This window comes from Garra rufa, chromosome 8 (genome assembly GCF_049309525.1).
Source record: "Garra rufa chromosome 8, GarRuf1.0, whole genome shotgun sequence".
NCBI lineage: Eukaryota > Metazoa > Chordata > Actinopteri > Cypriniformes > Cyprinidae > Garra > Garra rufa.
In genome coordinates this window covers 33,336,347-33,362,653 of record NC_133368.1, presented here as the reverse complement: position 1 = coordinate 33,362,653, position 26,307 = coordinate 33,336,347, and the positions used below count along the sequence as shown (strand labels likewise).

At 35.7% G+C, this 26,307-nt stretch overlaps 1 protein-coding gene across 1 annotated transcript in view; it reads left to right on the top strand.

Moving 5' to 3' along the window:
• clasp1a (cytoplasmic linker associated protein 1a) overlaps positions 1-25,567 on the top strand; it is a 136,195-nt gene extending 110,628 nt beyond the window's left edge. Inside the window, exons 28-38 of the mRNA XM_073845836.1 lie at positions 6,631-6,774; positions 8,114-8,263; positions 11,338-11,444; positions 12,391-12,538; positions 14,269-14,509; positions 16,422-16,478; positions 18,131-18,303; positions 18,449-18,577; positions 20,876-21,082; positions 21,485-21,601; positions 23,565-25,567. Of these exons, the coding sequence (XP_073701937.1) occupies positions 6,631-6,774; positions 8,114-8,263; positions 11,338-11,444; positions 12,391-12,538; positions 14,269-14,509; positions 16,422-16,478; positions 18,131-18,303; positions 18,449-18,577; positions 20,876-21,082; positions 21,485-21,601; positions 23,565-23,651 (1,560 nt within the window). The 3' untranslated portion in view covers positions 23,652-25,567. The remainder of the gene's footprint in view (positions 1-6,630; positions 6,775-8,113; positions 8,264-11,337; positions 11,445-12,390; positions 12,539-14,268; positions 14,510-16,421; positions 16,479-18,130; positions 18,304-18,448; positions 18,578-20,875; positions 21,083-21,484; positions 21,602-23,564) is intronic.
• The last annotated feature ends 740 nt before the right edge of the window (positions 25,568-26,307 follow it).

Below are 26,307 nucleotides of genomic sequence, written 5' to 3'. Positions count from 1 at the left end.
AACTGGGCACCGTTTTCCTAATTGATTCTTAGTTATGTAGCGCTTAAGAGTGATGTCTCATAACAGGAGTCACCTGCAAAGCAATGTCCACACACAAATGGAACAGATAGGTAACGATGACATTTAAACAGAAGTGGTGGACGTAAAGCAAGCAATAATAACATTTTGTTATCATCATGAATTACATGTTCTTATCATCATCCTCAGAATATTGGGAAAATGTTCCCTATATTGTGAACGGCTTTGGGATATCTTGAACGGTGTTGATGTGGTGATTTATGAAAGTAACAATAAAAAAGATGAAGAGTTATTTTCATATATCTTTAAATTGCATTATTCTTACTCATCAAAACTTTTTACATATAAAGAACAAGAAATTCTTAGGAAATACGTGTAGTTTCAAAATGTTATCATGCTCAGAGGTAGGGCTGCACGATTAATCGTTTTTAAACCGAAATCGCGATTTGAAAGGGTGCGATTTTCAAATCGCAAGAGCTGCGATTATTTCGATTAATTATCAACTGTGGTAACAAGCATATAAATCGTTTTTGACAGGTCGCTTCATGTGCATATTACATCTTCATGCTTATATTACGTTTGATGCAGAGTTTAACCAATAGGGGGCATTTTAACACTGCATGTAGAGACGTGCACAGGACGTATTTTTCAGTCCTGCATCCGCAGAAATATGTTTATCTCGTTCCGTTCCCGCCTCGACATTCATGTTTTGTCCCGCTTCTGTCCGCAAAAGCCCGCATAAAAGTAACCTTTATAGTTGTTGTTTTTTCAGTACATCAATTGAATTTACATGAAACAGATCTCGTAAGTTTCACAAAACCCCAGCATAAACGTCCCCGATAAAAATATTTGTTATAGCCTATAGGCTAAGCATCAACATTCACAAACCACTGTTATTCTTAACAGAAAATGCAAGCAGACACAGCTCCTTTAAAGCTGATATCTCAGTTTATACGCGAACTTATCAAGCTCTACAATGAATAGTATGCACAATGAATCTTTCACAATGTCTACACTTCGTGTGTTTTAATTCGTGCACGCAATATTCAGCACTGTGCAAGAACATTTGAGCAGTGAGTGGATTCTAACTTAAACACCTCTGATGACTGCCTATCCCTGTGCTTATTAATCATAGCTGTAAGTTGTATACTAGTTGTTCTTGCTGCTTTTGTGCAATAGATGAATAACAATGTTTTGTTTTTTAAATATTTTGTTTAGATATTTCTATTTTGCGGGAGTCCCGCGAATCATTTTATTTTCCCGCGTCCCGCACAGCCGCACTCTCCCATCAAGTTATGTTCCGCGCCGCATTCGTTTGCGTCGGGTCCCGCTGTACTCCCGTAGTGGTGCAGGTCTCTACTGCATGTACTGAGCAAATAACGGTAACGCCATTTGGAAAAGATGAGCGGGAGCAGCAGCTAAACTTCCCAACAAAGTGTCTCTTAATGTAGGTTATCATCAGTGTTTTACTAATGTAAAATAGTTTACAGTGTGTTTGGATTCCTAAAAGATTTTAATTATATTTTGTTATAAAATAATGTTATTTATGTATGTATGTATGTATGTACGTAATCTTTTAGGATTTTATATAATAAAATATATATTATTTTTATTAATTAATTTTGTATAATAGTATATATTTTATTTTAAAAGATTTAAATAATATTTTATTATATCATTTTAATTGTTAATTCAGTTTTATTTAAGATACTGTAGTTATTAATTTGTCATGACAACTTTATTTAAAAAATGACAACAATGTTTAAGAGGTTTTAAATAAACAGCAGAACAGTGTAGCATACTTTGTGATTATGCTTGGTCTTTCTTTGGTGCTGTTAAAACCACCATATCAAACTTGTAGCTCTTTTATGAAATAGTAGTAAATCGCATTTTAAATCGCAAATCGCAATTTTGATCAGAAAAATCGCAATTAGATTTTTTCTCTAAATCGTGCAGCCCTACTCAGAGGCCCCAAAAACATTAAAAGTGTCAAATAAATTCGTCAGATTAAAGCTCTAATACCAGGCATGAACACTAGAGGTCCTCATAAGATAAGGATTCGTTTGACCTCTAATGCTATTTAGCTCATTGTCAGTGTATAAGAATGAAAATAATCCATAGAATCAGTTGATATGTACTGTACTGTCAGTGTAATTTTACATAATTATTTTGTATAGGTGCTTAAAGAGCATTAAAATATTTTTTTTATCTTTTAAGGAAAAATTATGTGATTTAAATACATATATACACTCTCACTGATAGAACAAAGTATCTTATAAGTATGACACTATACTGCTCAGTTCACTTAGAATGAGAAACAAATACAAAAAGGCCAAAAAGTCAACTAAGTTAATATGTATTTATTTTCAATATATTTGTTTATAATTATTTCACAGATGCTTATAGACTATTAAAATAATATTTAAAAATGCTTGTAGACCATAAAACATGGTAACTATTTAAAATAGGGTCCAATACCTACAAAAAAGCCTCTTGGAGCAAAATTTGACACCCAACAGGAAGTCGGTTATTTTTAATTTTCTCAGCAAATTTTGTCATTTTTGCCATTTTCAGGCCTCGTACTTGAACGAACTCCTCCTAGAGATTTATCCGGATTAACGCCAAATTTGCTGAGTGTAATCTAAAGCACTTTGTGACGTTAAATTGCAAAGATCTAGAGTTTTCATTGGAGGGCGTGTCCATAGCGGTCTCGCAAATTTCGATGTTTCGCCATGAAAAAGGAAGTTTCTATAACTCAGGCATACAATGTCCGATCTGTCCCAAACTTCACATGTGTGATAACACTCCTGACCTGAAGACATCTACATGCCCATATTCAGTTATAGTCATAGCGCCACCTGCTGGCAACAGGAAGTGTCATGCTGTACTCTACAACAAACTCCTCCAAGAGATTTATACAGATCAACACTAAAATCGGTCAGTCTAATAAAAAGGCTTTAGTGATGTTAAATTGCGAAGATCTTGAGTTTTCGTTGAAGGGTATGTCCGTGGTGGCCTGACAAAGTTTGATGTTTGGTCATGGACATAGAAGTTGTTATAACTCAGCCATAAAATGTCCAATCTGCCTCAAACTTCACATGTTTGATAAGAGTCCTGGCCTGAAGACACCTAAAGGCCAATATTCAGATATTATCATAGCGCCACCTATTGACAGCAGGATATATCATATCTTGCACTAACTTAAACATACCAAGGTCAATCTGCACCAGACTTCATATGTTTGATGAAAGTGCTGGCCTGAACACATCTACATGTCAATAATCAGTTACAGGCATAGCGCCACCAGCTGGCAGCAGGAGGTTTGGCACATTTAAGTGACTTTGATCTATTTTTCCTACATTTACTGTTTTAAAAGCATAATGCCCACCGTTTGCTGTTTTCCTAAAGCCACCGGTCGGCGGTGAGCCCGGGTGCGAGGGCCCGTTCATCGCTGCTCGCAGCTTTAATTAGGGCCCGAGCACCGATGGTGTGAGGACCCTATTGGAATTGCTCCGTTTATTATTATTATTATTATTCTCAAAATGAATCGCATTTTTGAGGGCCTAAACATACCCGAAAACTCATGAAACTTTGCACACACATCAAACCTGGCGAAAATTTACGTCTGATATGGGTTGCAGAAGTGGGTGTGGCAAAATGTCTCGACAGCGCCACCTTTAGACGTTCAGCGGTGTGCGCTTTCAGCTGTGATTCACGTACATGCACGGAAATCGGGACTCACATGTAACACACCAATACCTACAAAAAAGCCTCTTGGAGCAAAATCCGGAACCCAACAGGAAGTCGGTTAATATTAATATTCTCAACAAAATTTGTGTCATTTTTGCCATTTTCAGGTGTCGTACCTGAACGAACTCCTCCTAGAGATTTATTCGGATCAACGGCAAATTTGCTGAGTCTAGTCTAAAGCCCTTTGTGACGTTAAATTGTGAAGATCTAGAGTTTTCATTGGAGGGCGTGTCCATGGTGGCCTCGCAAATTTCGATGTTTCGCCATGAAAAAGGAAGTTGCTATAACTCAGGCATACAATGTCCTATCTGTCCCAAACTTCACATGTGTGATGACACTCCTGACCTGATGACATCTACATGCCCATATTCAGTTTTACTCATAGCGCCACCTGCTGGCAACAGGAAGTGTCATGCTGTACTCTGCAACAAACTCCTCTAAGAGATATAATCAGATCAACACCAAAATCGGTCAGTCTAATAAAAAGGCTTTAGCGATGTTAAATTGCGAAGATCTTGAGTTTTCGTTGAAGGGGGTGTCCGTGGCGGCCTGACAAATTTCGAGGTCTCGCCATGGATATAAAACTTGTTATAACTCAGCCATAAAATGTCCGATTTGCCTCAAACTTCACATGTTCGATAAGAGTCCTGGCCTGAACCAATCTGAAGGCCAATATTCTATTATAATCACAGCGCCACCTGTTGGCAACAGGAAATGACTTGTAGCAAACTCCTACTAGAGATTTAATGATATCAACATTATATTTGGTCATTCTGATCTAGAGGCCTTAGAGATGTTAAATTGCGAAGATCTTGAGTTTTCATTAAAGGGCGTGTCTGTGGCGGCGTGACAAAGTTTGATGTTTCGCCATGGACATAGAAGTTGTTATAACTCAGCCATAAAATGTCCGATCTGCCTCAAACTACACAGGTTTGGTAAGAGTCCTGGCCTGAAGATACCTAAAGGACAATATTCAGATATTATCATAGCGCCACCTGTTGGCAGCAGGATATATCATATCTTTCACTAACTCAAACATACCTAGGCCAATCTGCACCAAACTTCATATGTTTGATAAAAGTGCTGGCCTGAACACATCTAAATGCCAATAATCAGTTATAGGCATAGCGCCACCAGCTGGCAGCAGGAAATTTGGCACTTTTAAGTGACTTTGACATATTTCTCCTATTTTTACTCTATTAAAAGCATACTGCCCACCATTAGCTGTGTTCCTGAAGCCACCGGTCGGCGGTGAGCCCGTGTGCGAGGGCCCGTTCATCGCTGCTTGCAGCTTTAATTATTATTATTATTCTTCTTCTTCTCCAAAGTGAATCGCATTTTAGAGGACCTAAACATTCCCGAAAACTCACAAAACTTTGCACACACATCAAACCTGGCGAAAATTTACGTCTGATTTGGGTTTCAGAAGTGGGTGTGGCAAAATGGCTCGACAGCGCCACCTTTAGACGTTCAGCGGTGTGCGCTTTCAGCTGTGATTCACGTACATGCACGAAAATCGGTACACACATGTAACACACCAATACCTACAAAAAAGCCTCTTGGAGCAAAATTTGACACCCAACAGGAAGTCGGTTATTTTTAATTTTCTTTGCAAAATTTGAGTAATTTTTGCCATTTTCAGGCGTCATACTTGAACGAACTCCTCCTAGAAATTTATTCCGATCAACACCAAATTTGGTGAGTCTAATCTAAAGCCCTTTGCGACGTTAAATTGTGAAGATCTAGAGTTTTCATCGGAGGGCGTGTCCGTGGCGGCCTCGCAAATTTCGATGTTTCGCCATGAAAAAGGAAGTTGCTATAACTCAGGCATAAAATGTCCGATCTGTCCCAAACTTCACATGTGTGATAACACTCCTGACCTGAAGACATCTACATGCCCATATTCAGTTATGGTCATAGCGCCACCTGCTGGCAACAGGAAGTGTCATGCTGTACTCTACAACAAACTCCTCCTAGAGATTTATACAGATCAACACCAAAATCGGTCAGTCTAATAAAAAGGCTTTAGTGATGTTAAATTGCGAAGATCTTGAGTTTTCGTTGAAGGGCGTGTCCGTGGCGGCCTGGCAAATTTCGTGGTCTCGCCATGGATATAAATCTTGTTATAACTCAGCCATAAAATGTCCGATTTGCCTCAAACTTCACATGTTCGATAAGAGTCCTGGCCTGAAAACATCTGAAGGCCTATATTCTATTATAATCACAGCGCCACCTGTTGGCAACAGGAAATGACTTGTACCAAACTCCTCCTAGAGATTTAAGGATATAAACATTATATTTGGTCAGTCTGATCTAGAGGCCTTAGAGATGTTAAATTGTGAAGATCTTGAGTTTTCGTTAAAGGGCGTGTCCGTGGCGGCCTGACAAAGTTTGATGTTTCGCCATGGACATAAAAGTTGTTATAACTCAGCCATAAAATGTCCGATCTGCCTCAAACTTCACAGGTTTGGTAAAAGTCCTGGCCTGAACACATCTGAAAGGCCAATAATCAGTTATAGGCATAGCGCCACCTATTGGCAGCAGGATATATCACATCTTGCACTAACTCACACATACCAAGGTCAATCTGCACCAAACTTCATATGTTTGATGAAAGTGCTGGCCTGAACACATCTACATGCCAATAATCAGTTATAGGCATAGCGCCACCAGCTGGCAGCGGCAAGATTGGCACAATTAAATGACTTATGACATATTTCTCCTACATTTACTGTACTTAAAGCATACTGCCCACCGTTTGCTGTGTTCCGAAAGCCACCGGTCGGTGGTGAGCCCGTGTGCGAGGGCCCGTTCATCGCTGCTTGCAGCTTTAATTCTTATTATCTCTGTGTTATAATGCAGGTGAAGGTGGCCATCCTGAAATACATTGAGTCCCTGGCACGACAGATGGACCCTGCAGACTTTGTGAACTCGAGTGAGACAAGATTAGCCGTGTCTCGCATAATCACCTGGACCACAGAACCCAAGAGCTCTGACGTTAGAAAAGTGAGTTTCCATAGAGATGTGCTTTCAGACTGTGCATACATCAATGTTGTAATGGTCTTTAGAATATAAGATGACATAACTTTTTTTTTTCTAGGTTAATTCTGACTAATACATTGTTTGAATTCTGTCATCATTTATATGTAGTGTAGCTTTTTTATCTCAGTTACTGGGTTGTTCATTTTAAAATGTAGGTTGAACATCAGTTAATCACAACAGATGCAGTTCATTTCTTCCCAATGTCAGTTGCTGTCTAAAGGCAACCATTGGTCATCAGTTTCTCTTTTATTGTCGGTTACCCTCTTGCCCTGACATGATGACCCAGACCCTTCATAACTGGGCATGTGAGGAGCTGTCAGGCAGGTCCAGCACTACAGCTCTACTTCCTGGAGAGGGTCACCTGGAGGAGAGGTGCAAGCAGGTAGTGCCAATCCAACGGCCTAACCAACAACCAGCACGTAACCGCTGCACCTAACCGTGTGCCCTCTCCTCATTCTAATCTGCCTTGTGAAGTGACTGCTGAATACAAATCTCTTAACATGCAATTCTCCAGAAATCTAAAGAGAGCAGCGACCTTTTTTTAATACTACATTAATAATTGAGTGTGTTTTAAAGTTTCCTTTCGTATTTCAATTGCTATAATGCTCCACTGCTTAAAATATTTTTGTTTCTTTTCACAGAATAACAGTGAGTGAATTAATTTTCTTGCATGTGTTTAACATCAAACAGAATTGATTTAGGAAGACATTTGAGACCTCTTTGTAAACTGAGTGAAATATACAAGTCAGATTAACCAGGGTTGGGAATCTCGAGCTTAAACCGATGTTGTCATTACAATAATAAGTGGCTTTTTTTGCTTATCCAAACAGTATGAACCACAAGAATTGTATATTGCAATTTTATGAAATTTGTTATGAATTTAAGACAGTAAAAATCTGTTTTCTTTCTTCCTTACTAAAGAAATTTTAATGTAATTGCTAAGAATCTAGAAGGAGAATGTTAAGAACCAGAATCATCTCTTATGATTCCCATCCCTGATGTTGAGGGCACCTAAACACTAGAGAAAGCTCTGATGGAGCATTTGACAAATAGGACATTTTTTTTGTGAAGTCAAGTTGTACCCACTCTCATAAAACAAAGTGTAAACACTAGTGTGTAGGTGCCATAACAGTCCAGGGTCTTCTGTTCATAGTAGCACTGCAGTCACAGTTTCTTATGTAGTCTCTCTCTCTGTCCAGAGTTATCACCACCGGCGTTTCTCGGCATGTATAAGTACGTTCTGGTTCATTGCTGTGTTAGTGGTTGTGCTGTATCTCAATGAGGTGTGTGCTGTGTTGTGCAGGCTGCCCAGGTGGTGCTGATCTCACTCTTTGAGCTGAACACTCCTGAGTTCACCATGCTGCTGGGCGCTCTGCCTAAAACATTCCAGGATGGAGCCACCAAGCTCCTACATAACCATCTGAAGAACTCAAGTAACACCACCAGCAGTGTGGTAAGATCTCTTGTTTCATTTCTTATGAGACTGTATATTAAAAGGTTGGTCTAGGAAAAAGTAATTTATCTTCATTCAAGTGCACTACCAGTCAAAGGTTTTTGAACAGTAAGATTTTTAATGTTTGTAACAAAGTCTGTTCTGCTCACCAAATCTGCATTTATTTGATCCAAAGTACAGCAATAACAGTAAGATTTTTAAATATTTTTATTACTTAAAATTCTATTTAAATATATAATAAAAATGTTATTTATTCCTGTGATTTCAAAGCATCATTACTCCAGTCACGTGATTCTTTAGAAATCATTCTAATATTCTGATTTGCTGCTAAAGAAAACATGTATTATTTTTATTATTATGTTGAAAACTGCTGAGTAGATTTTTTTTTTCAGGTTTCTTTGAATAGAACGTTTAGACAAACAGCATTTATCTGAAATAGAAATCTTTTGGTCAGTGCCTTTAGTCTTGTGGTTAGAGCACTGACATAAAGCTCAACTGTGCTTCCTGACAACCTGGGTTCGAATTTCGACCCAGGGACCTTTGCCGAGCCCGCTCCCCCCTCTCCACCCAACACTTTCCTGTCAGTCTCCATTGTCCTATCATCTAAAAAAGCACAAAAAGGCAAAAAGAAGAAATAGAAATCTTTTGTAACAGTATAAATGTCTTTATTATCACTTTTGATCAATTTAAAGCATCCTTGCTAAATAATAGTATTAATTTCTATAATTTCTTTCCCCCTAAATAAAAAAAAAATACTTGAAATGGTATAGTCATAGTGTATAATGTTACTAAATGCTGATCTTTTGGATCTTTTTTTTATTCATTAAAGAATCATGAAAAAGTCTACTCAACTGTTTTAAATATTATATATAATAATAATCGTTTCTTGAACAGCAAATCAGCATATTAGAATGATTTCTGATACTCCACTGAAGAGTGGAGTAATGATGCTGAAAATGTAGCTTTGATCACAGGAAGAAATTGCATTACATTATAATAGATATTAACATTTATTTTAAATAGGCTGTACTTTGGATCAAATAAATGCAGGCTTGATGAGCAGAAGAGACTTCTTTAAGAAAAACTATAAATATCTTACTATTCAAAAACTTTTGTCTGCTAGTGCAGTGTTTTTCAACCTTTTTTGAGCCAAGGTACATTTTTTCATTGAAAAAAATCACAAGGCACACCAACAATCGAAACTCTGTAGCCTATATTAACAATATACAGCCATTCTTATCGAAGTGTCTTGAACAGGAATCAAATAAACACAAAGAAAAAAGTATTTTATGATCTTTCATATTCAGGGCTCAAAATTAACTTTTTTACTTGGTAGCACTCAAAAAGTAAGGAGCACCAAACAAAATTTAGGAGCACCCACTGAATATTAAGGAGCACCACAACTGCCAATTGAGCAGATCAGCCAGCACTCATCCTGGCATTTCTTTTTAGTAATGCACCAAACTTAATTCTTCATGGCTGATTCTGATTGCTGATGCTTTACAAGCAAATGGGCTGACTCTAGATTCTAAAAGGCTTTTTAAAAAAAAAAAATATTTTAAACCTCAAGCAAGGGACAAGAATATATTAAAATATGAGTACATGAACAAGATGTTTATTTTCTCTATTATAGGTAGAGCCATTTAAATTAGAGGCAACCACTGCATTTTTAAACAATGGTAGAAATAACAAAAAATAAACTACACAATTATTTCTTAATCCTATTAAGTGCAAACAATAAATGCAGCCATAATCAAAGTAGGCTACTCTCTCAATTTCAAAGTGCAAATAGAGACCAATTTTTTCAAGCATGATACAGAGCTATTGACAAATACACAACCTATGAACCTATTATAACCCACATATACTAATAACAGCCTAGATATGTTATGTAGCCTAATTTGCGTACATTGGGGAGTCGCTCTCTAAACCCGATGTATCAAAATTGCCTTTGAATGCGCGTGCGTGTTTTGCTTTCGGTTTCGTTTTGACGATCGCACGAAACTCTCGGCGGTGCTGAGCATGCATTAACGCATTAATTTAACAAAAGAATTTGAAAGTGGGGGACCACAAACGGGATTTCAAAAAGTCTGATGTGAATGTATGCCTTGTACATTATATACTGAGGCGGAGGCGCCAGAATTGCATCTGAGAGAATGTGCACGATACTATATTTCTTCATAAGCATATTGTGAAGAGATTTTAATGGTCCACAATCAAAAATCACAATCAAGTCACATCACACACCCTTAATTGCAATGCAGTTTGCGCAAATCCGAAACGGAGGTTGAGAGAGAGAGAGAGAGAGAGAGAGAGAGAGAGAGAGAAAAAACATTTGGAGAAAAAAAACGTTCGGTTTCAGCGGAGCGGAGCGCAGTGTCAGTGACGGAGTGATTGACGGCTATTATCTCAAATCTGAATTTAAGATAAGAATTAAAAGATTACGTTTAATTGGTTATGTAATATTGGAGAGAGAACGGCGAGGCTGTCACTGCATCAGCTCACAGCAGTCTGTGCAATAGTTAGGCTAGCGAAAGTTTTGTAAAGAAATGAAAACAAGTCGCACCACAACAATTTCTCGCACTCGCACAAATGCTCCCAAATATATTTAGAGGTTGCGCTGATTAAATTTTGGGAGCATATGCGACCAAAATGGTCGCAATTTCGAGCCCTGAATTCCTTCTTCTGTCAAATAAAAAGTGCAATTAACAATATAGTCATTCTTATCAAAGTGTCTTGAATAGGAATCAAACAAACACAATGAAAACAGTCTTTTTTGATGTTTCATATTTCTACCTACTCAGTGTGAAACCTGGGCCTGTTTAGATGAAATTTAATAATTTCCCACGGCACACCTGACGATCTCTCGCGGCACACTAGTGTACCGCGGCACAGTGGTTGAAAAACACTGTGCTAGTGTATTTAGTCATTAGTCTACAATTGTGCAAGAGAACTTTTCACTGGTAGTGTAAATCGGGTAACAATCTACCAGTAATATTGTTTTGAAGCTGATCTGTTGTTTAGCCTAACCTGAAATGATTTAGCTTACAATTTTACCTTTATCTCCTTCGCAGAGTTCACCAAGCAATACAATGGGCCGCACACCACCCCGACACCCCACCAGCAGGACCAGTCCTCTCACCTCACCCACGAATTGCTCCCACGGGGGTCTGTCACCCAGGTAACACATCCCGTATGCTGACCACACTAATGCATGATCTCACTCTGGGCACCAAGACCTTCTACAGCAGTTTTTCAAGACCCTGTCGCCCTGTTTTATGACTCTTACATGTACTAAACATCTGACATTGGACTTGCTGTGTTGTTTTCTTTAAAATTTCCCTTTGTAACCTGAAACCCTTAAAATAAATTTCTGCATTTCTGGGGTGGGAGCCTTATCACCTGGAGATTCATCCTCTCATGAAGGGTCTAAAACTCTTTTAAAGAGATCTGCAGAACACCACAGATGACGATTTAGGGGTTTCTGGTCCTCTTAAACTTACTAACCCATGCTGCTAACCTCAACACTCGGACTGGACCACTTTTTATTTTCTCTCTCTTCCTCTTCTGCCCTGTTCTCTCCCTCTCTGGCCGTTCTGTGGGCACAGTCGGTTATGGGGTTGGAGTGTCGATGGGCTCTTAAAGCACCCTTCTCCCTCTCCTCCTCCTCCTACTCCTCCGTCTCACTCCTCTATTCCTGCCGGCCCCTCCCTCAGGGCCTTCCGCTGCGCGCTCTCACCAAGGTAACTCACCCGCCAGCCTATTACGACGAGGAGGGGCGGGATGGGTGCTTAGATTCCCACCCACTCCCAGCCTAACAGGCACTTGTATGCACAAATGTTAGCAGCCACGGTTTGACATCATTCCAAATACAGACTTCCCCTTTATGGATGGTGATTGATTAAAATGTAAAGCGACAAAACAATACTATGTGGAGGATTTTTAATGCATGTAGAATAGGTTTTGCAAAGGAATTAACTAACTCACAATGTTTGCAGCATCCATTTATTCCACTGTAGGTGCATGTTGGAGTTGTCCACTAGATTTGGCTTCTTGTTTATGTGAGTTGTTTGTAGTTGATCCGACATCAATATTTATTCCATCTTTTATTTTATTTCTCCCTTCAGCATGCTGGAGTATGATACAGAGAACATGAATTCTGATGAGATCTTTAGCTCGCTGCGTGGTGTCACAGAAGCCATCCAGAGCTTCAGTTACCGCAGCCAAGAGGACCTAAATGAGCCAATCAGACGTGAAGGGAAGAAGGATGATGCTGTGAGTCTATGCTTTAATTGTGGGAAACAGCAACATATGCATGTTGGGAATTTTATTTATTTATATAGTACATTATTTCTATTATTAATAATAATAATAGCAAAAAACAAATACAGGGGTCATTCTGTGTCAAAAAATCCAGAAGGATATATAAAATATCTTGAATACTTTTAGAGTTACAGGCATGCAAACTTTAGAAAAAGAATATTTATGGCACTCAGACAGGTATGTTCTATGTAATTCTGTTGATAGAAAATCACAAGATACATTTCCAGTTTCAACATTATTTGTTTTTCAGATATTCCTCTTTAAAAGACAAGAGTATCAGCTGAATATAAAATTACCCACCACCACCACCACAAAATTGTGGATTACACAATAAGTTTGTGACATTTTAATATTTTGACTTTCATCACTATTTATGTTAGTCTTTCTACAGAAAATTTTGTAATAAAATCTAAAATTTTAGCCAGGGAAGTTTAGAAATTTTGTTAATAAAATCAGTTAATGATAATAATAATAATAATAATAGCAAAAACCCACAATGAAATAAAATAAATATGAAATAAATAACTTCCAAAAATAACTTCACTTGCTTTTGCTGATTTGTTGACTCGCATTAGATTTTTTTCAGACAAACTGCTCAGCCCTTATTGGCACATATGTGACCCTGGACCACAAAACCAGTCATAAGGTTAAATTTTACAAAACTGAGATGTATACATCATTTGAAAGCTCAATAAATAAGCTTTCCATTGATGTATGGTTTGTTAGGATAGGATAATATTTGGCCGAGATGCATCTATTTGAAAATCTGGAATCTGAGGGTGCAAAAAAATCAAAATACTGAGAAAATCACCTTTAAAGTTGTCCAAATTAAGTTCTTAACAATGCATATTACTAATCAAAATTTACATTTTGATATGTTTACAGTAGGAATTTTACAAAAAATCTTCATGGAACATGATCTTTACTTAATTTCCTAATGATTTTTGGCATAAAAGAAAAATCAATAATTTTGACCCATACTATGTATTTTTGGCTATTGCTACAAATATACCCCAGTGACCTAAAACAGGTTTTGTGGTCCAGGGTCACATAATTGACCCTGGACCACAAAACCATTTTTTGAAGTTGAGATTTATATATCTTCTGAAAGCTGAATAAATAAGCTCTTTACATTGATGTACAGCGTGGGCCATTTATATGGATACACCTTAATAAAATGGGAATGGTTGGTGATATTAATGTCCTGTTTGTGGCACATTAGTATCTTGAATAGTATACTAATGTGCGACAAACAGGACGTTAATATCACCAACCATTCCCATTTTATTAAGGTGTATCCATATAAATGGCCCACCCTGTATAGTTTTTGTAGGGATAGGACAATATTTGGCCAAGATACAATTATTTAAAATCTGAAATCTGGGGTTGCAAAAAAATCTAAATATTGAGAAAATCGCCTTCAAAGTTGTCCAAATTAAGTTCTTAGCAATGCATATTACTAATCAAAAATTAAGTTTTGATATATTTACGGTAGGAAATTTCTAAAATATCTTCATGGAACATGATCTTTACTTAATATCCTAATGAATTTTGACATAAAAGAAAAATCGATAATTTCGGCCCGTACAATGTATTTTTTGGTACAAATATACCAGTGCTACTTACGCCTTGTTTTGTGGTCCAGGGTCACATTTAACACACTTTTTCTCTTTCTGTTTCAGGCTGGGAAAGAAGGAGCATCTCCTGGGTCTGATGCAAGACTGGGATTGGATGTAATGGAAGGGGGTCGAACTGCTTTGGATAACAAGACATCTTTGCTCAACACACCATCCCCGCGGTCCTTTGCTGTGCCACGGACGAGGGAGTTTGCACCCTATGGGTACGGAGACACGATCACAGCTTATGACAAAAGCGCCCTGAAGGAGGCTGTTTTTGACGACGACGTGGAGCAGTTCCGAGACTGTGAGTCAATACACCGCTCAAAGCTCATACCTTCACTTTCACGTCATCTGTACTCCATACTGCTCCCATTGTCTGTGAACATGTAAAAAACAATTCAAGTTGAGGAAAAACAAAAATAGCAACAAATTCTTACTCTTAAAGGATAAGTTCACTTCCAGAATAAAATCTCCACCCCCATGTGATCCAAGATGTTCATGACTTTATGTTTTCAGTCACAAGAACTTTTTTTGAGGAAAACATTCCAGGATTTTTCTCCATACAGTGGACTTCAATGGTGGCCAAAGGGTTCAAGGTAAAATTGCAATTTCAATGCAGCTTTAAAGGGCTTCACACGATCCCTGCCGAGGAATAAGGATCTTATCTAGTGAAACGATTGTTCATTTTCTAAAAAAAAAAGAAAAAAATCTAATTTATATACTTTTAACCACAGATGCTGACCTCACGCATTATGTAATCATGTTGGAAAGGTCACACGTGACATAGGCAGAAGTACCAACTCAGTGTTTACGAAGCGAACGTGCAAAGAAAAGCCCTTTAGAAAAAAAGGTAAAACAGCAATGTCGGAGGATTTTGAAGTTGGAGGTGAACATGAGATTTTTTTCACCCTACCCTACCTTTTTTTAACTGAAGTACACAGACAAAGAACTAACCAAACGTGACCTTTCCAACAGTATGTAATGCATGAAGATGCACATACACATCGCAGAGCTAGTGGAAGATGAGCATTCGTGGTTAAAAAGTAAATTTGTAAAAAAGATTTGAAAATGACAGATTGTTTCACTAGATAAGACCCTTATTTCTTGGCTGGAATTGTGTGGAGCCCTTTGAAGCTGCATTGAAACTACAGTTTGGACCTTTAACCCATTAACCACCATTGAAGTCCACTATATATAAAAATCCTGGGATGTTTTCCTTAAAAAACTTAATTTTTTTGCGATTGAAGACAGAAAGACATGTGAGTAAATTACCAGGAAATGTTTAATCTGAAAGTGAACTTCTTTTTTAATGATCTGAGTAAAAACATTAAAACATTTTTGGGCATAAGGTGGCATATAAAAAACCCCAAAAAGATCAATGTTATCAAGTCCCCTATTTTTTATTTATTTCATGTCATTTATTAGTCACATGTTTCAGTGTCTTTTGACAACTAGGCCTCAAATATAGTACTTCATCTAATGATGCTTAATATGGACACAGTAGACCCAAAGTTTTTAGTTCATGTTTCTTGAAAAAAGCATAATCGGGTTATTCTTTCATCATCCCTACCCTCTTAATTTATATATTAAGGAGAAAACAAATAAAATAAAAAAAAATATTAAATCTTAAAATACATTTGTCCATGGACCACAAAACCATTCTTAAGTAGCATAGGTATATTTGTAGCAATAGCTAAAATTAATTAAAATAGTTAAAATTATCATTCTTTTATGCCAAAAATCATTCATGTATATGATGATGTTTTATAAATTTCCTACCGTAAATATATCAAAACTTTTTTTCACTTGGACAATTTAAAGGTGATTTTTCTCAGTATTTTGAGTTTTTGCATCCTCAGATTCCAGATTTTCAAATAGTTGTATCTCGGCCAAATATTGTCCTATCCTAACAAACCATACATCAATGGAAAGCAATGGAATCAGCTTTCAGATGATCTATAAGATGATCTGAAAAAAATTGACCCTTATAACTGGTTTTGTGGTCCAGGGTCACATATATACAACTTTCAACTCTAAAGCTGTTCAACAGTGTGAGCAACATGATGATCAGAGACCATAACAAAATATAAATAAGTGATTAACTCCCTGTAAACCTAAGTGTCAGCGATGCAGGTGTAGCACGTAGGACAGTGGAGTTTGTGTGTCATCACTTCCCCTGCTGTTCCCCAACCCCTCCTGTCCCTCCCCTTCTACAGGCCGTCGGCAAGACTGCAGTGAGAACAAGATGGTGCTGCCCAAGGGCTTTACTCCTGGTAAAGACCTGCACAGTTAAACAAGACTGTTACACTTTTCTTCATTTACTTCCCCCTTCCACCTCCTCTCTTTCTGTGTCGTCCATCTCAGTGTCTCAATTGCTCAGTGTCACTATTGTTTTGCTAACAGGGTCATGTGATAACCGCTTCAGGCTACCTTTACTAATATAAGGGAATACGGTCATAGGTGATTGTATTTTCTAATTGAATAGGATGATAGTGTTGATTCACATGTGTATTGCTTTACAACTAACAGAGCTTCACTGTTTGTGTACAGTTTGATATAACTCTTTATAATTTAGTCTAAACCTTTCTAACTACTAACTAAAACTAACATCCTCAAACACTTTTACTTTGCACATTGCTGACTAATAATGACATAAAAGACTAAATCTCACAAAAAAGCATGCTCAGGCCACATTTCACCAAGAAATCTAAAGGAAATTATATTTTGCATAAAGAAAATAAATCCTATTTTAGGACCATTTGTGATTTCCATTGTCTTCCTTTATTTAGTTGGTATTTATCATTATTGTATACTAGTATTTTTTTTAGTGTATTACAGTAAAATACTGTAATTGTGTTTTCATGTAAATCAGTATAAATTAAAGGCTACTACAAAAACTACAAAAAAAAACTTTATTTGTTTTAATTCAAATGTTTGGTATCAGTAAGATTTTTAATGTTTTTAAATAAGTTTCTTATGCTCATCAAGGCTGTGTTTATTTGATTAAAAACATATAATATTGTGAAATATTATAATGATGTAAAATTATGTTTTTCTATTTTAATATAAATTAAAATACAATTTATTCCTATGATGAATTTTCAGCATCATTACTCCAGTATTCAGTGTCACATGATCCTTCAGAAATTACTCTAAAAGTTTGGGGTTGGTAAAGGTTTCTTTTATATATATAAATATAAATATATATATATATATATATTATATATATATTATATATAAATATAAATATAAATATAAATTAATACATACATTCACAAATGATGTGTTAAATTGATAAAGTGATAGTAAAGACTTATATTGTTAGAAGAGATTAATATTTTTTATAAATGCTGTTCTTTTAAACTTTTTATTAATCAAAGAATCTTGAAAAAACTATCACGTTACAAAAAAATTGCTGTTGCCAACATTGATAATTTTTAACAATAAATCAGCATATTAGAATGATTTATGAAGGATTATGTGACACTTAAGACTGGAGTAATGACTGATGAAAATTCAGCTTTGCATCACAGGAATAAATTATATTTTGGAGTATATTTTAAAGTAGAAACCATTATTTTATATTGTAATAACATTTCACAATATTACTGTTTACTTCTATATTTTTGATCAAATAAATGCAGCCACTTCTTTAAAAAACTTAACAAATCTTACTGATCCCAAACCTTTGAACAGCAGTGTATGTAACAATTTAATAGTTTGAAGTTATCGTTTGAAGTTGTTTTATTATTTATTTGATTATTAAGCAAAATATAATTCTATAAGCTTTTGAGGTGAAATATGACCCAGACATGTTCTAGATCAAATTAGTTAAGCCAAAAATACAAAGCACAATTAAGTAGGACAATAGCTTGTTTATGCAGCTTGTCTTCATCTCTGACTTGAATCATTTTGAATCTTACAGATCTGGTGGCAGACCTCCTGAAGGAGCTGTCTAATCACAACGAGCGAGTGGAGGAGAGGAAAGGGGCTTTGATTGAGCTTTTGAAGATTGCGCGTGAGGACAGCCTGGCTGTGTGGGACGAACACTTCAAAACAATCCTATTGCTGCTATTGGAGACACTCGGGGACAAGGATGTGAGTCAATGTGTCATATAACTTGCATCCTCAATTGACAAGTTCTATATAATCCTGAAGTCTTTCATATGTCAGTTTGATTTTTGTGCCTGTGTGTATTTGTAGTGGTTGGTAATGATAGTATGCATTCTGTTTGATTATTCAGCACACCATCCGGGCGCTGGCTTTACGGGTTCTGAAGGAGATTCTGAGGAACCAGCCAGCACGCTTCAAGAACTATGCAGAACTCACAATCATGAAAACACTAGAAGCCCATAAGGACTCTCATAAAGAGGTTAGAATCTGCCTTCTTAATATATTCACAAGTAATATCTGTTTTATTTATTGCTGCTTTGGGTTTTTTGTTTCTTATAGCAGGGATAAAATGTATTGGGTATTCTGTACTTTTTGTTCTTAGCAGTTTTTGCAAGTATTTTGATTAAATTGAAAACTAGAATTTTAATATCAACAATAATAATAATAATAATAATGTTTAATATTGAACATAAAATACACAAATTATTATACTATAATTATAAATGGTAACACTTTACAAGAAGGTTTATTAGTTAACATTCGTCACCTACTTTAGTTGACATGAACTAAGAATGAACAATACTTCTACAGCATTTTATAATGCATTATTAAAATCAAAAGTTGTGTTTTTTAACATTAGTTAATGCACTGTGAACTAACATGAACAATAAACTATTTTTGGTAACCCTTTACGGTTACACTTTACAATAAGGTGTCATTTGTTAACATTAGTTAATGTCTTAACTAATGAACAATACCTTTATTACATTATTTATTAATCTTTGTTAATGTTAGTTAATAAAATACAGTCGTTCATTATTCATGTTAGTTCACAGTGCATTAACAAACACAGCTTTTAATAATGCATTAATAAATGCTGAAATTAACATGAGCAAAGATTAATAAATGTAGAAGTATTGTTCATTCTTAGTTCATGTCAACTAATGTAGGTAACTGATGTTAACTAATGAACCATATCGTAAAGTGTTACCGTATTTTTAACTAACATTAAAAACATATAAAGTATAGTGCAATAAATGCATTGTTCAAGAAAAGACACCTTATTGTTAAGTGTTACCTTATAAACTAATGTATTTGTAATGTAAAGGCTGCGTTTATTTTATTTTATTTTTTCAAAAATACAGTAATAAATATAATATTGTGAAATATAATTACAATTTAAAATAACTCTTTTTCTATTTTAATGTATTATAAAATGTAATTTATTCAGAAATCAACACGGAAATTTTGAAAATAGTTATGCTGCTTAATATTTTTGTGAAAACTGTGATACTTTTTTTTTTAGGATTTTATGAATAGAAAATTCCAAAGAACTGCATTTTTTTTTTTCAAAACGCAACATCTTTACTGTCACTTCTGATCAATTTAATCTTTTCTGAATGCAATTTTTTTCTGAAAACAAACTTTTGAACGGCAGTTTGTGATCATGTATTGTAATGCAATCAGATTGAACTTAATTTTATAGTACATGAATTTATTCTAGTATGGGATTATATTAACCTCTCACATGTGACCACACTGTTACTAAGAAATCAAGCTGGCCAGGTCACTTTTTTCTTTGTGTCGGTCTCATTGAGAGTAAAATGAGCTGATTGGTCTCTTTAATCCCTTTTTAAATCCAACACCTGCACCTGCGGACACTGAGCACCTTGGTTACATCTAAAATGCAGTGACCCAAGTCAAACCCAACACCTAGATGAATAAATGAATGAAGTACAGGCATTTGAAGAAAAAAGCCTATTGACTTCACATGTATTCCTTTGACATGCGGATTAAAGACTGTGCTGAAAAGAGCAATCTGTATCCAAATTGAGATATTTTTCCATCCAATCTGATATTCACTCTTAGTAGGGCTGGGCGATTAATCGAAAAGTAATCGAAATCGACATTCAGAACCTATAATTGATATAATTTTTCCAGGTCAATTATTTCAATTACTTTCCCTTTAAAAACACTACTGCGTGTGGAGTCACGTGACCCCGCTCCGTTACGTTGCGTTATTCCGCCGACATGTCGATGGAGAGCTTAAACAGTATTTATACAGTAAAAAGTATTTACTGGATATACAAGAGTAATTTTATTTAGAAGAGCTTATTTTCTACTTTTAATATTTATTATTATTTTATAAATAATTTATTTTGTTTCCAAAAGTGCAAGTTATTTATTTTCACTAATTTAAGAAAAATGTGACTTTTCGTTTTACGCAATGTGTGCTTTAATTTCAGTTGTTCAACACTGATGTTCAATAAATAATCATAGATAGTAGATAGTGTGTGCACCCTTCATTCAAAAATCTCTCACTTGTAATATGTGAGCATATTTACTGTACAAAACTTGTCAGTGAACTATGAGGGCAAAAAAATAAATATTATTTAAATATAATTTTATTAATGAATAAAATAATCGTTCATTAATCGTAATCGGGTTAAAATGTTCAATTAATCGAGAATTTTGATTTTAGGCCAAATCGCCCAGCCCTAACTCTTAGGCTGTTAAACTTCACAAGTCAAGTGCTATTTTGATGTTATTTGTGCAGGTGGTTAGGGCGGCTGAAGAGGCTGCCTCTACATTGGCCGGCTCCATTCACCCAGAGCAATGCATCAAAGTGCTGTGTCCCATCGTACAGACCGCAGACTATCCTATCAACCTGGCTGCTATTAAGATGCAGACCAAAGTAGTTGAGCGCATTGCCAGGGAGTCGCTGCATCAGCTGCTGCCAGACATCATTCCTGGTCTTCTACAAGTGAGTATTTCACATTGGTGGCATTTTATGATTAAAAAGTTAATCTTTCCCCTTCTGTCACTTTGGAAGTATTGCCACTTTGATATTAGGGTCAGAGAGACATCTTTGAATGTCAGGGCAAGTAGTAACATATGTACATTGCATATATACCCAAACTCAATGTACCAGAATGGAGAATTGAGATGAGGAAAGCTTTTCAGTGACATTTTGTAGGCCTTTTGTTAATTTGACCTTTGTTCACCCCAGTGGACAAAACTGGGTCACTATTAAGTATATTAACATAGTCTACATTGGGAACATTGGGGGCGTAGTCAACATGCCTTTTATGTACTTTTGCGCTTTTCATGATGTGTGTGTGTGTGTGTGAAGATGTTAATGCTAAAACCATCTGTCTGTCTGCAGGGCTATGATAACACAGAGAGTAGTGTTCGCAAGGCCAGCGTGTTCTGTCTGGTGGCCATCTACTCTGTGATTGGTGAAGAGCTGAAGCCACACTTGGCCCAGCTCACGGGTAGCAAGGTACGTTCACATGCACGCCAACTCAAAGTCCGCCAAAAGGTTCACCCTGTTCAACTTGCTTATCACTGTCCTTTATTTATTTGAGCCCTCCTCTGGTTTTAGCTGGTCCAAGTTTGTATATTTGGTCTACTTTCATTGCACTTGGCTTTGACTATGGAAGCCTGTTTCCACTACTGAATAAAAAATATAAAAACATAATTGTTTTTTTGTTTTGTTTTTTATCTCACAATTCTGACTTTTTTTCATAAACTTGCAATTGCAAGTTATAAAGTCAGAATTGCGAGTTTATATTTCAGAACATATCAGTAATTTTTCCCCTCAAAATTGGACTTTATGCGTGAAGAAAGTCAGAATTTCGAGATATAAACTCGCTTTAACTAAGTTTATCTCGCAATTCAGACTTTATTTTTATCATGCAGTTCTGAGAAAAAAGTCAGAATTGTGAGTTTGTATCATGCAATTCTAAGGAAAAAAAGTCAGAATTGTGAGTTTATATCACACAATACTGAGAAAAAAGTCAGAATTGTGAGTTTATATCATGCAATTCTAAGGAAAAAAAGTCAGAATTGTGAGTTTATATCTCGCAATTCTGACTTTATTTCTCACAATTAAGTTTATATCATGCAGTTCTGAGAAAAAGTCAGAATTGTGAGATTTTTCAATTCTGAGTTTATAATTCATAATTGCGAGTTAAGTTAAAATTGTGAGATATAAACACAATTCTGAGTACATAGTCTTTTTTCCCCTCAAAATTAAACTTTATAACTCTTAATTGCAAGTTTATATAAGTAGATATAAACTCGCAATTGCGAGAAAAAATGTCCGAATTGAGATACAAACTCGCATTTGCGAGAAAAAGTCAGAATTGTGAGAGGAAAATTTCAAGCAGTTGAGTTTATAACACTCAATTCTGAGAAAAAAGTTTTTATCACCCAGTTCTGATTTTATTACTCAAAATTGCGAGTTTATATCTACTTATATAAACTTGCAATTAAGAGTTATAAAGTTTAATTTTGAGGGGAAAAAAGACTATGTACTCAGAATTGTTTATATCTCACAATTTTAACTTAACTCGCAATTGTGAATTATAAACTCAGAATTGAAAAATCTCACAATTCTGACTTTTTCTCAGAACTGCATGATATAAACTTAATTGTGAGAAATAAAGTCAGAATTACGAGATATAAACTCACAATTATCACCCAGTTCTGATTTTATTACTCAAAATTGCGAGTTTATATCTCGCAGTTCTCAGAAAAAATCAGAATTGCGAGAAGTCGCAAGAACCTTTTTTTTATTCAGTGGCGAAAACAGACTTCTGTATTCCACAGCACAGAACATTTAAAAAATTCATGTTCTCTTAATTCATGTTATTTAATGCATTAACTAATGATAAAAATTGAGACCTTATTGTAAAGTGATACCAAAAAACTAAAGTGCGAATTTCATATTTCACCCCAAAATCGTGATAATTGTCAGAAAGTTACACACATATTATACTTTTGCAGTGTTCTTTGTTGTTCTTTTATTTAATTTTGCATTAAATTTCCACTAAGTGTAATTAAAGCTACCATAGTCCATAAACACGACTTAAATAAATCATTCTTGTTTCACATTGCAGTACTGAAGATTGCATTTTTTGTACTTAATTGCCTTAAATTTCATAAATTGTCCACTCATCACATTTTATTCAAAATACTAATGTTGATACAGTCTACTGAGCAGTGTTTCTGTGAAATGGTCCATTCTTGTTGCATCATATTTTGTGAAATCACTTACATTGCCCTTCAGAGAAAACATTCGCATTTTTAGACACAATGCAAAAGTAAACATTAACCCTGACCTTCTAAGATAACTTGACTAGAAAGTCTAAATACATGCTCTTATCTGTGAAACAGTCAGAGGTCTGTATGAGTATTAGCATGGCGTATTGAAATGTACTCTCTGGCTTTTATTTCCACAGATGAAGTTGCTGAATCTGTATATTAAGAGAGCCCAGACCACCAACAGCAACAGCAGCAGTTCCTCAGACGTGTCGTCTCACAGCTAGCCGGATATACTCTAATCAGTGCCCTACACGTGCATTTGGGAACATAGTTGTGCCTCCTCCAGAATCCTTTGTTTTTAATTGCTTCATCACAATCTTGCTGGATTTTCCCAGAGAGATGTGTTGTTGTTTTTTTGTCATCCAGCCTCTTAGTTACTGTCTCATGCATCTTTCCATCTGTGGAACACTGAATGTAAAGGGGTTCGGATCGAGAACAATGCACGTTGGCTTTTTAATAGGGAACAGATCAGATTTGATAGGAACGCATCGCGTTCTTAATTGGAACAGACAAGCTATCTTCAGCTTTTGAAGAGGTGATTCGTTAACTACATTTATTAGTAATAACTTATTATGTTTGCAAGTGGTGTTAAAGGTTTAATTGAGTTATCAAGATATTTTAAAGGGGCACGGTTGGGTTAACTAACACATCAATGCTAGTGGATCATTTGGCTGGCCGAGTGATAAATGTAAAGAAAAGAGAAAAATGTAAGTAATTTGTAGGTTTGGCTACAATGACAACCAAAAAAGAAAAATGTAGGATTAAAACATTTCTTATGTTAATTTTTATTTCATGGGACCGCAATACCACAACGTTAAAAGTGTAGTAAATTAAGTTTGTTTCCAAGTCTTTAAGAAGGCTAATGTAAAGCAATTGTGTTGATTTTATTATAGGACGGATTATGTGTTAAAAAAGTGGGCCTCACTACAATACAAGGACAAATTCTGAATGTAGAGCTTTTCCTTTCATCTTTAGGGAAAAAAGCGAAGGGTTTGACATCGAAGCCATGACATCTTGGACATTTAAAAGTTCACAAACACTTGATCGGGAACATGATCGGGAGCATCTTCAGATGAGAAAAAAAAGAATGGAACTGATTTATACTTTGTTCCCGGAGCAAGTGATGGAAATTTCAAAACTACTATGCCTTACGTTCCTTTTTCTGTTTTCAAACTCAAGACTGTTAAGATATATGTCTCTACTACACCGCTAAAGCATGGCGCTGCAAGGTCGCGCTACGACACTAATGAAAACCCTTCTAGGTGACGTTATGTTCTCTGAAAGCTCTGAACTTTTTCCTTGTTCATCTGGAGATTTTTTCCATCTGATGTTAAGTGCTGAGCGTTTAGTGTTTTGTACATACCTTACAATCATCGCTTCTCCCTCGCCCACAAAATTAAGATAAAAAAGATGTTGCACTCTTTGCACGTTAACAAATAGCCTGCATGTTTTGACGACATAACCATCCTGTGCTGCCGCGACTGACCTGGGTTTGGCTGTTTGTGCCACGTCAGAGGTCTGGTTGGTCTGTAAATACAGTATTATTATTGTTATTATTAATATGTTGCCCAGGTGGGGAAGTAGTCAAGTGCAAAGCTCAAATGGTTCTCACGGAGTGGACCAAAATGTCTGTCTCTCCTCAGACTGTGAACCAGACCATATTCGAAATTAAGGACAGACATTTGAAAGCACCCTACTTTCCTTTAGTATTATATACTGAGGCATGTGGATTTTATTGGTATGCTAAGTGTGTACCCTTGTTTGAAGCAGCGTTTCTTTCTAATGGTTTTTAACTGAGGACCGTGGACCGCCGTTTTGGTTTAGACTGGGGCCATTCACACAAATAATCTGTTGATAAAAGAACAAAGTCAACTGTGAGGATCGACAATGTTAAACATGGCCCCTTGGTTTTCCTCAATTGTTGACCTCTAATGATATTCCATCAAAATGTTCACTACGCATGTTAGACTTTACGTTTTGTCATTGGACGCAGATACACTCTTGTATTTATAAATTTGTTATTTCATTTTCTGTCCTAATGTACAGTTTTGTTTTGTTTTGTTTTGTTTTTTTCAAAGGCTTGTGATAGATTTACACCAACCTAAGTTTGGCCTAGAATTAAAACGACCAGAAACATGAATTTATTGTGATGATTATTTATTTATTTTAACTTTAAAATGTCTTTTTTTTTCATGCACCAGTACATTTATAATCAAAGTCACATGTTTACGCACTCCTGGTTAGTCCAGTGTCAAAGAATGATCAGGTTATACATCAAAATATCAATATCAAAACAGCGAGTTACATATTGCCAAGCTATTTTTAAATAATTTTATTTTTTATTTATTTTGCATTGTGAAGTTTTTTATGCCAACAAATTGTTCAATTATGCTTTCCTCAGACATTCAGTGTGGAAAAAATATTCTCAGTAAAACAATAATGAATCATGCTGTCTGGACGCAAAGATTTATTTAATGAAAATCCTCATAATCAACTAAATCATCAGAATCAACAAAATTACACAAAAATACTATCATTGTTTTTGTTACAAAGGCAAATACAGTTGTTAGTAGTTGATTTTTAATAATGACGAATAGATATTGGCATATATATATATATATATATATATATAGTCAAATGTTTTTGGACGGTAACATTAATCTTTTTTTAAAGAATTCACTTCTGCACCAAGTAATATTGTAAAATATTGTAGAAATCATTGCAATATGCTAATTTGCTGTTTAAAAAATATTTTTTACTATTATTATCATCATCAATATTTAAAACAGTTTAGTATTTTTTTTTTCAGGATTCTTTGATGAATAGAAAGATGCAAAGATCAGCATTTATTTGAAATAAAAAGCTTTTGTAACATTATAC